At 35.7% G+C, this 10,636-nt stretch overlaps 1 protein-coding gene across 3 annotated transcripts; it reads left to right on the top strand.

Moving 5' to 3' along the window:
• Nucleotides 1-289: 289 nt before the first annotated feature.
• LOC114717004 (zinc finger CCCH domain-containing protein 46) lies at nt 290-5,831 on the top strand. 3 transcript variants are annotated; one of them, XM_028902085.1, is made up of 9 exons: nt 290-1,534; nt 1,640-1,819; nt 3,947-4,126; nt 4,216-4,313; nt 4,487-4,717; nt 4,823-4,982; nt 5,099-5,288; nt 5,387-5,424; nt 5,544-5,831. In XM_028902085.1, the coding sequence occupies exons 1-7, from the start codon at nt 585-587 to the stop codon at nt 5,268-5,270; spliced, it is 1,971 nt and encodes a 656-aa protein (XP_028757918.1). In that variant the 5' UTR covers nt 290-584; the 3' UTR covers nt 5,271-5,288; nt 5,387-5,424; nt 5,544-5,831. The 3 variants fall into 3 exon arrangements, with proteins under 3 accessions (XP_028757918.1, XP_028757916.1, XP_028757917.1); XM_028902083.1 differs by having other exon boundaries at nt 4,487-4,735; nt 4,826-4,982; XM_028902084.1 differs by having other exon boundaries at nt 585-1,534; nt 4,487-4,735; nt 4,826-4,982; nt 5,373-5,424.
• Nucleotides 5,832-10,636: the final 4,805 nt, after the last annotated feature.

Here is a 10,636-nt window from a genome sequence, read left to right as displayed (position 1 = left end):
CTAATTTAATCTTTTAAAAAAATTAAATTAAGTATTTAAATCTCTTATTGCGTCGTTTTCATCCTTCCCTCACATTTCCATACCAGCATTTCAAATTTCGAACAATCATTTATATAAATATACGCATATAATGAAAATAACAATTATTATTATCCTATTATACCCTGAAATGATTACTGTTTTCTTTTACAGAACATACGCAAAATGAAAATTTCCACAGTTACCACTATAAAATTCTCAGCATGATCTATCGATGAAGAAGATGGATAGGTTGTTGGCGCTGCTGGGAAGGTTGACGATTACCTGGATCTGAAATCTACCGCTATCTTTGGGAGGATAGAGTGAGAGATTACAGAGGGAGAAAGAGACAGAGAAGAGTGAAAGAGTGAAAAGAGTGAGTAAGAGAGTGAGAGTGTGTTTGCAGTAGCCACCAAATCCCGCTCGTTAGACTCCAAAATCTACTGCTAGCCAGATTATCAGTGTTCTTCGGCGGAATACAGTCCCCTTCTTGAACCCCTCACTCTCACATTACATTACCCACCGCCACTACTCTACCATTTCCCTCTTCTCTCCCTGTGCAACTCATGGATTCTTATGAAGCTACGAATATAGTGCTCACCAAAATCAAGAATCTTGACCCCGAAAATGCCTCTAAAATCATGGGTTTTCTACTCATTAGCCTAGAAGAGAGTGAATTGGTACAATTGTGCTGTACTCCTGACCATGTTCTTCGCTCGCTAATTCTCAGGGCCAAGTCCCAACTTGGTCTTTCGAGTAACTCCTCGACTTCCTCTGCTATCCCTTCGCCTCCCTCTCCTCTTAACCCCATAGCCAGACCTACTACTAGCAACCCATTTTCGCAGTCGTCGCCGAGAATCGGTGACAATGGTTTTGACTTCAGTAGGAACCCATCTTCACCGTCTTCGCATTCTTGGGTATTTTCTGGGTTGCCGAACAGCCCCATTAGCCCAAACTCAAGCACTTTACTCTCCTATAAGAATATACGTGCTGGGTTTCCGAACGACCCCACTAACAATGTTAAAGACTTCGTTGATGAGCACCAAATGAACGATTACTTGTCCTTTCTAAACGAGTCCTCCTCTAAGAGTGAGGATTTTGTCGATCCGAGGCTTCAACCGGGACATGGGGTTAACAATTGGCAATCTGTCAACAATGGCGATGTTGTTCCTTTTCATAGGAGGTGTTTCTCGGCGAGCGATGTGTGTTTTGACCCTGAAGAAGCAGGTCCGGGAATTGGGCATAAGCTCTGCCTTTATTATGCGAGGGGCCACTGTAAAAATGGCAGCAATTGCAAGTTTGTGCATGGCGTTTTGCCAGATTCACTGGATGCTCCCATTGTTGGTTCTCCAAGTAGGTTTGAGGGGTTCGAACAGCGTGAGGAGTTTATGAGATTGAAGGCCTTACGGCAAAGAATGATGACTTCATCGCGTCTCACGGCTGGGGTGTCACCTTCTTCACACGATCAGTACTTGAACTTTTTGATGCAGCACCAAAATGATCCTCAAAGCCAGAGGTCCACTCTTTCTATGTGCAAATTAGGAACATAATTTCTTTCTTTTCATCCTGTTTAGTGTTATTTTTATTTACTTAATCCTGGATGTGTTGTGACGCTTCTCAGAGCCGCAGCGTCATTAATGATGGGTGAAGAGTTTATCCCCTTTGGAAGAGGCAGGCCGGAAAGGAATGACTTTTCTGCTATGATATCAGCAGAGAGACTGAACTCTGCTTCCAGACAGATTTATTTGACATTTCCTGCGGAGAGCACGTTTAAAGATGAAGATGTTTCAGATTACTTCAGGTGTAGCATGCTTACTCCACCTGTAATCCCGTCATGTCAGTGAAGTTGATATCAAGGTTGAAATCGTTTGAAAATTTTTAAAATATAATATAATGGCTTAGAGACATTGTAAATTCTATGAGAAAATGCGGTGCCATTGAATCATGCAAAATATATTGCAATCTGTTATAGAGGCTATGAAGCACCTATAGTTCATAAATGGAGCCATATCTGTATGCGTCTGACACTATCAGATCGGGGACAGGTGTAGTTGCACTTAATCATTATACATCGTGTCACAGTATTCATGCTGTGTTGTCTCTCGTGGCAACCTTTACTGTTGTTGACATCGGTGAGCCCCACATGTTTTCAAATGCAAGACTCAAATTGATTCTTTTAGTGTGAATGTGTGATCATGATTCTGGAGTCCTAGTGAGTCGGGAGTTTTCCACGACTCTAGTATTGTTTTTCAGAGCAATGCTAGTCTCTTTTCTTATACGTGATGTGAGCTTGCTTAAGAGTATGCATGGACATCAACAACTGAAGAACATAAGATTGGTATTGGGAGAGGGAACAAAAGGGGCAGGGGTATCCTGAAATATGTTGTCATCTCTCCAAGTCATGCGTTTTGCATCTATTCTTGGGGTTTATTTTTTTTATCAAGGTATGTAGTTTGCGGAGCACAATCCTTATGTGTCTCTCCCATTTGGAGATCGAATCCATTGTGAACTTTTCCAGGTATCAGTTTGCAGTTTTTTTCCTCCCTACGAGAGAAAGCAAGTAATTTAGGTTTACTCTGATAAGAAAATTGCCAAATATAAAGTCCTTACCGTGCATATATTTTTCTATGGAAGGTTGAAAATGTAAAAGGTACTTCTTGTCTTGATTTCCATGTTATAGACTTCGACTACCTAGAGTTTCCATTCAGCAGCATGCACAATGCACATTGTCCAGGGTCTTTTCAGCTTGCCAGTCAAGTCTACGTTGAAGTTCAATTGGCATGAAAGCTCTCTCAACTTGACTAGTTAATATGATCTGTTGAGACTAAAAATACACAACAACGAATTGTTTGGATGATATATTTAATTCCTTTGTTTGCTCTCTATCAACGTGGGCTACCATTCTCATTGCTCAAGCTGTCAAAGCAGTAGAGAATGAGCAGTCCAAGTTACAACGGTGAATATATGATGTTATTCTTCAGTTTCTCAGAAGATATGTCCTCTAACTGACCGATAACCCAAAAAACAGGCTGTACTAATATTGGATATGAATCTGATACTGATATTTGCACCGTATTTTCATAATTTATATTGCCATTTTTTTTTCCCATCTGGTACATATTGAAATAGCTCGAGCTGCCAAGGGATCATAGTAATATAAAGGTCAACATTTATTTGGGTTGGAAACTAGATCTTTTATTTGTTTTATATTTTTATCTTTATTTTTGTGTGGACATCTTATTTTATCTTATTTTACATTTAAAATTTTTTGTTTAATTCTCGATATTCTTTTATGTTGTTTACTTTTTGATGTTTTAATTGGGGGAATACACTCGCACGTGCACTCTCACAACCAGTAGTGCTTTAGCTCTTACTGCACGACAATGTCAATATCAGTAAATGAGACTATTGGGATGCTTTTATTTATGTAGTTGCTTTCTTCTAGATGGTAGCCAGCTGGTGATACATAATGACTCCAAGTCCCACAGACAAGATGCATGGCTTAAAACTGCACACACTATTTCTCTGATAATTTGTGATTCATTTTAAAAGAAGTATAGTTGGTGAGATTTTGGAAACAATGGGTCAAAGCCTGCAATTAAAGATTTTATGATTAGAGTCCTTAATAGTTACAGCCTTGGAAGTTCAATTTAGAACTCTGGTATGTTTCTCTCAACATTCATTTTAATGCATATTTAAGTAAACAAAATAATCTTGTGCGATCCATATAATAGATCTCATTTGGTAGGAATGTGGGATAATGCTTGTTGTTGTTGTTGTTGCTACATCTAGGTAAATAACCATATTTTGTCTTGTCAATGGTTCACTTCTAATAAAGCGGCCTTGTTTGTTTTATTTATGATCGTCTGCCTGCCTGTAAATCCTAATCGAGAATTTTCATTGAATTGGCTCCTTTTTGTTATTGAAGCCAATTTGGCCCTGTGCAAGATGTGAGGATTCCGTACCAGCAAAAGCGAATGTTTGGCTTTGTTACTTTTGTCTACCCAGAGACTGTAAGAGTAATACTAGCCAAAGGGAACCCGCATTTTATCTGTGATTCGCGTGTGCTTGTCAAGCCCTACAAGGAGAAGGGAAAAGCCCCAGAGAAGTATGAGCTTGTGATTTTCTTTTATTGTCCAATTGTTTATATCTTCTTGTTCGTATTATAATATCATGGGTCATGTCTGATTGATGTAGGAGACAGCAACACCAACAGCAGCAGTTTGACAGGGGAGATTTTTCACCATCTTTGAGTCCTATGGGGTTTGATTCCAAAGAACCTTATGATCACGTTGGTAATTAAAATTCTTTTTTGCATTACATGGTCATGGAAGAATGAGTTCTTAAAAGAAAATTTTCATTGCATTTTCGATCTTCTAGAACACCCATAAGTTGTGCGGGAAGCTACTTCCATAAGGAGTTTAACGTGCTTCCATTTTGGCTTAATCAACTCTTTGCTTCTCCGCAGGAGCAAGAATGTTCTATAGTCCACAGGAGATCCTTTTAAGAAAGCAATTGGAGCAGCATGAGTTGCACAAAGCCATTGAACTTCAAGGGAGAAGGTTGATGAATCTGCAGCTTCCAGACTTCAAGAATAACCCCATACACCATCACCATCGCAGTCTCTCTGTTGGTTCTTCTCTGCCCTTACCACAACTTAATAGTAACATTAGTAATGCAGTTCTTACTCCTGATAGCATTAAGGGAGATGTTACAGGTTAGACAAATTGATGTTAGCTATGTGCTGTAAAATTTCTCTTGAAGCAGGTCCGGACACTCTACCTTGTCGTGATGTATTTTTTTGCAGGCTATAGTGGCACCACGGCTCCTGCTATTTCTTTACCTACTGCTACTTCTCTTTCTGACATGCAGCAGAAACAGGAAGATCTTAGTCCACCTGACATTCATGATAATGTAGGTGGAAACAAAAAGGATGACCCAAATACGGAAGTCTTTGGTAAAAAGTATGGAGCTTCACTGTTCCTGATTTTATTTCCTTCTCCATTAGGTTTCTGAACTCTGTCTAGCTTTCTAATATTCTATGCTGTTTCATCTCTGCGTTTCGTGAACTGTGGGGTAGTTTGGAGCAAGTGCTTCCTGATAGCCTATCAGCATCTCCAACAAATGCAGCAGGAGGTCTGCCCGACTCATCCGCGTTGCCTGAGTTCAATGAGAGTGCCGCTATCTCGACTAGCTCATCTCCTCATAACGTAGAACCATCCTCTAAGTCTGCTGACATCTCTTCTCGTTGATTTCCATTTGAATTTCAGGTATTTTTCAGTTGCAGTTTGTATGCCATATTTTCTACCATAGACATAAGGTTTAAATCCTTCTGACAAGTTAATAAATCTTAGATTTCGCATTTTAGGCAATAGAAATGGCCATCAGGGGTTGATTTATATTAGGGTAAGCTCTCTCTGCTGTTTTCATTCCTTGATTGCTTTCTTTTCAGTGGATTCTCCTCAAATTTTGGTTCCTGATCTATAACATGGTTCTCCTTTTCATGGTTGTCTGCAACTCTACAGATTTATAGAAGCATACAGAAGAATCCTCTAGATGTATAGCCGAATACAACCAGATCAAAGACTAGATCGTTAGATATGATTCAAGGCAATACATACTACTAACAGCCAGTGATACATATTCCATACTTGGGCAGCCATGTTAGCTCTTAAGCAATTTATCTTTCCTTCTTTTCCCTTTTCAATCACTGTTCCCTTCCCAAACAGTTTCTGTAGGCTTGCTTGATCAGACTGGCATAGAAATGTACTCTACATTTACCCCTAATGTAATATATACAGCTCTTTTTCATCCACATTTGAGTTTAATCTAGCTTGTGAATGATCACACACGATACAGTATTTGAACCTTTTAGCAATTTTTTTCCTTTTTGGATTTAATACTACGTGGAAGTTTGAATCCTTTATAATGCATTTAAAGGGAACTACTAATTAGGGGAATGGGGCTGTTGACTAAATCCGGAAACCTGAAAAGCTCAGTCTGACCTGATGATGTCCTAAAGAGAAACATCACATTGTTCTTCTGAGACAAGCCAGGCAGGACCAAGGACCTCTGATGGATAAAACCAGTTGTGGTGCAGTTCACTTTCTGAACCAAGCGCAACCCTTTACATTAGAGGGATAAAACCAGTTGAGCTATAATTCACTTCTGAAAGAGATATGAATATTAGTGAGATAGAAAAAGAAAAGCGAAAAATATTGAAATGGCTGGGTGAGAAATTAGTCTTTCCAAGTGGATTCAATCTTAGTCAAAATATTTATAATTATCAAATATTGTTACTACATTAGTACTATGTCAATGTTATATACTGATGTTAATTTTTGAAGTTTTTTATATAATTAACTTTTTAAGAGATTTGTCAAAATGTATTACAATTCCTTCAATTCTTTAATATAAAAAAATTACAGTCCTAAATCGACCATAAATATAGAGAACAAATTGTATGCTTTTTTTTCAAATTATTATTTTTATTAGCAGATGTATTTTCTTATTAAAAATTTGTTTGAGACACTATAAGATATCATATATAGGTAGTACTCTCAACGAATTTTGAATGCACTCTTTTCCTTGCACTCAATTCTTGTTCATTTTTAAAATTATTATTTTTAATACTATCAAATAATATGAAGGAAAATTAACAAACCATGTACACTTCTCTGTGATCTCAGGATAATATCACCTTACCCTTTTAATTAAAAAAAAAATACAAGAGAAAGAAGGAAAATGATAGGCACATGAGATGAGACCAGGAGGTTTGTTTGGGAGGTAGTGGGCAGGGGCAGAGGGAGGTCCACATGTGGGGGAAGGCGTTCAGGTGTGGTCACATGCTGCTCTGACAATTTATCAACAAACGTACATCCACCACCACACTCCTTTCATTTTCAAACTCATTGCATTCAAGTACTTCTTTGTTCCTCTTCTCCTTTCTGTTTTTTCTTCATTTGTTGTTGTTTTTTCGGGATTAATATAATTTTTAATTTTTTAAATTTAGAAAAAATTGTAAAAAAAGACTTTAGAATTATGAAAACATAGATAGGGACCATTGATAACTTCACTATAGCTTTTGACAATAATAATATGTCATGGAGTTGTCAAAATCCAAAGTGAAGTTGTCAAGGGTCCCTATTTGTGTTTTTACAATTCTAAAGTCTTTTTTTTACAATTTCCCCTTAAATTTATTCTAATTTTAATTTTAAAGTGTTTGGTTTTTAAAATTTCATTTTATGTAAAATATTTGTTTTTATAATTCAACAAAAATATAGACTATTTTACTCTTAGAGAGAGTAAAATATATAATTTAAAATTTAAGAGATTAAAATTAAAATAAACACAAATTTAAGGAACTAAACCTTATATTAACCCATTTTTTTAAGCTAGTCTATAAATAAAAAAATTAAAAATATTTTTCCTGAACCAACCAAAAATCCATCTATATTGTGAGAAATACTTACATAGCCCAGAATATCAACTCATCCCAACTCTGTCCAATAAAAATGCTCCAGCTCAATTCATTTCACTCCACATGTCAGCCTATTCATTTATATTACTCCCTCTCTTCCTTATTATAAAAGACATTTGATGTTTATGACATGTTCCTATATATAAGAGACACTTAAAAGTTGTTTCTACTTTTTTGTGTTGATTTCCTATTTTACCCATATTTATTATTTTCAACTCACACTCTCTCTCCTTCTCACTTCTCTTTTTTTTTTAATAATTTAATTGTTCTCTCTCCTGCTTCTCTCCTTATTAATGAGGGCATTTTTGAAAAAAAATTATATTTTTTACACATTAATTGTTCTTAACTAATTTTAACTATTTTTTTATCAACGTATTTCGGTTATTTGTCTCTTATAATAAGGAACAAAAAGAATAGCTTGTTGTTTTTTTTAAAAAATAAAAATACTTATGTTTTGCAATTTCCCTTAGTGCCCTCTTCCCTCTTCCCAGTCCCCCTCCCCTGCCTCCCACTTGCGCCTCCAAACCCTTCCCCCTCCTCCCTTCGTTGAGAAAAAGAGAACGCCAACGAAAGGGAGGAGCTAAATGCCTTTAAATCAAGAGCTATGAGGTACGACTGGTTTGGAGGCCGCTTGAGAGCATTAGGGGTCGTTTGAGCATTTAATTCATCGTCCTCATCCTAGACGACAAGGGAGCCGATGAGGACGCGAGATGGTGACGAGAACCAAAGAGGAGGAAAGCTGAGCCAAAGGACAAGCACGCGACTAGAGGGAAGACGAGTTTGGGGAGCGATGCAGATAGACCAGTAGAGAGGAGAGTGGAATAGTGGATTGATCTGACTCGCGTTTGAGAGGTCGCAGCTACTATTCATCGTCTTCTCCATCAAAAGAGACCATAGCTGAAAGAGGCAAAAATTATGACTAGGCTTCTTCTAAAGGAGCTGTCGCTTCGATTGTGTCTCAGTAGAGAAGAGAGGAGAGGAGAGACAAGGTAGAAAATGGGGAAATGAAGGGACGAAGGGAGAAAGTTAGGTGACGGAACGAAGAGACCAGAGAGATGAAGCCATGGAGTGAGCCGTAGGGGAGAGAGCAGTACAGGAAATTAAAAAACAAAAATATTTTTATTTTTTAAAACAACAAATTAGTATAAGTGAGTTGGCTAACATGTTGGATTCAAATTAATTGTGCTGGAGCATTTTTATTGGACAGAGTTGGTATTCTCAGAATACCTAAGAATTTGTTCCGTATTGTAACTTTAAATATAGAAAATTAGTTGAAGTGTTTGCTTTAATTTCAAAAATAAGATCTTCGATTCTCAAATTTCATAATTTGTTTATGAAATCATACGAAAAAAATGTTAATGAGATAAAATATAGGAGGTATTTTTAAAAAATTGATATTTTTATATATTTATTTATTATAAATAATTAATTTAATTAAAGCCTTACTTTTTAAATGGAGTGTGGAAGATCCAAAGTCGAAAGTAGCGGAGACACAGGGGATTTCTGATTCCAATGTCACCCTCGTCTTTCTATTTTTGTCCTTTTCTCCTATTTACTTTGGGCCTGTTTGGATGCTTCAAAACCGTGGTTTCAGAAGCACTTTTTCACAAAATGAGGTAATCTCCTCCATATATTTACTTCGTAATTCGTAAAAGCACTTCTGAAACCATGATTTGGTTTCTATCCAAACACTCCCTTTATCCAGGTTTATTCCGAGATGAGTAAAAGTATTTTGTCGGTGGTTTATTTGGTAGTGTCAGTTGAGAACTTTTGACAAGCTTTCTTTTCTTAAAACGTTTTCTCTAATACCAAGAGGTTTTCTTTACTATTTAAAATAAATAACTTATTTAATAAAATAAGTAATTTTAAAAAAAATTTTGGTTAAAAAGATAATTTATTAGACCAAGTAAAACGACACATAAACTATTGGTTTCTTCACATGATAAATTCTAATCAAAGTAGGACAACCCAATTAAAAACTAAAAAGAAGACAGAAAACAGCAACATGATAGACATTAAAATGAAAAAGAGAAGAACTTGCAGGATCATGATCCAATAATGTCTTTTTCCCCCCAATAAAACATCTTCAAGTAATAATAAATTAGTGCCCCCAGGAAAAAAGAAGAAAGGAAATATTGATTTTCCAAAAGGTCGAATGAAAAGGCTTTTCTACTCTTTGCCAACATGTGATTATTTTCTAGATATACCCAACAATTTAATTTTACTTTATTTATAGTACATCTAGCACTCTAATAGTATTTACCCAACATTTTTAGTATTTTAATCTTATTTATGATACATTTATCATCTCAAATCATAAATAAGATCAAGGTATTGAATGTAACTAAAAAATATTGAATGCATTAGAAAAATAACATCAAATTCTGGATATACCGTAAACAAGATTAATATTTTGGATGAGTGTGAAAGATAATATTAAAATGTCGGATGCTATTTTACTTTTTTTCTTTTTTATTTTCAAAGGAAAAGAGGTGTTTCATTAATGAATGAAATTGCAAAGACATAAAAAGGCAAAGGAATTTTATTTATTTTCAAATGTCTACCATACTCAAATCATTCTCATCATATGATTTATATATGCTTAATATTATCTTTATAACAAACTAGACATATGTTTAGTTTTGTGACACTAGTTGATAGATTATTTGAATAATCTTATTGTCCCTTGTTTGGAAAATTGGTTATTTATTGTCAACGATGGAAGCAATTTATGCATTTTCCGTGCCATAATAAAAAGTAATAATCATTTGAATGGGCTAATAAATCCTATCTCTAGGATGTTGCATACAATGCTGTCGTGCGGATTATGATTAAAATACATGACACTATACTGAGTATAATAATTAGCCACATTTCCCATTTCAATATTCAAAGATGCAAAATAATCAATTAAGCCAGTACTCAAGAAATGAATTAAATCAACTGTGAGTTCACCAAAAATTAGGTCAATTACTTCTCTAGTTTTATTTATAGGGAAAAAAAGTGCTGAGGATTTATTTTAAGTTTTCAACCAACTAAAATGTGTTTTAAAAAATTTCTTTCTAGGTAAATGAAAATTTTTTGTATTCAAGTTCTTTTGGGTTTATTTTCGTTGGGTAGTTATTTAGGTAGGGTTTT

The sequence above is a fragment of the Neltuma alba genome, unplaced genomic scaffold (genome assembly GCF_004799145.2).
Source record: "Neltuma alba isolate B1F8T4 unplaced genomic scaffold, ASM479914v2 tig00011705_pilon, whole genome shotgun sequence".
NCBI lineage: Eukaryota > Viridiplantae > Streptophyta > Magnoliopsida > Fabales > Fabaceae > Neltuma > Neltuma alba.
This window is presented reverse-complemented; position numbering and strand designations above follow the sequence as displayed.

What these genes read in the sequence shown, in the direction of transcription:
- LOC114717004 (XM_028902083.1), top strand. Translation starts at nt 585, where the DNA reads ATGGATTCTTATGAAGCTACGAATATAGTGCTCACCAAAATCAAGAAT. An exon ending in GATGTTTCAGATTACTTCAG is followed by an intron (nt 1,820 to 3,946) that starts GTGTAGCATGCT and finishes TTGTTATTGAAG; the next exon opens with CCAATTTGGCCCTGTGCAAG. An exon ending in ACGGAAGTCTTTGGTAAAAA is followed by an intron (nt 4,983 to 5,098) that starts GTATGGAGCTTC and finishes ACTGTGGGGTAG; the next exon opens with TTTGGAGCAAGTGCTTCCTG.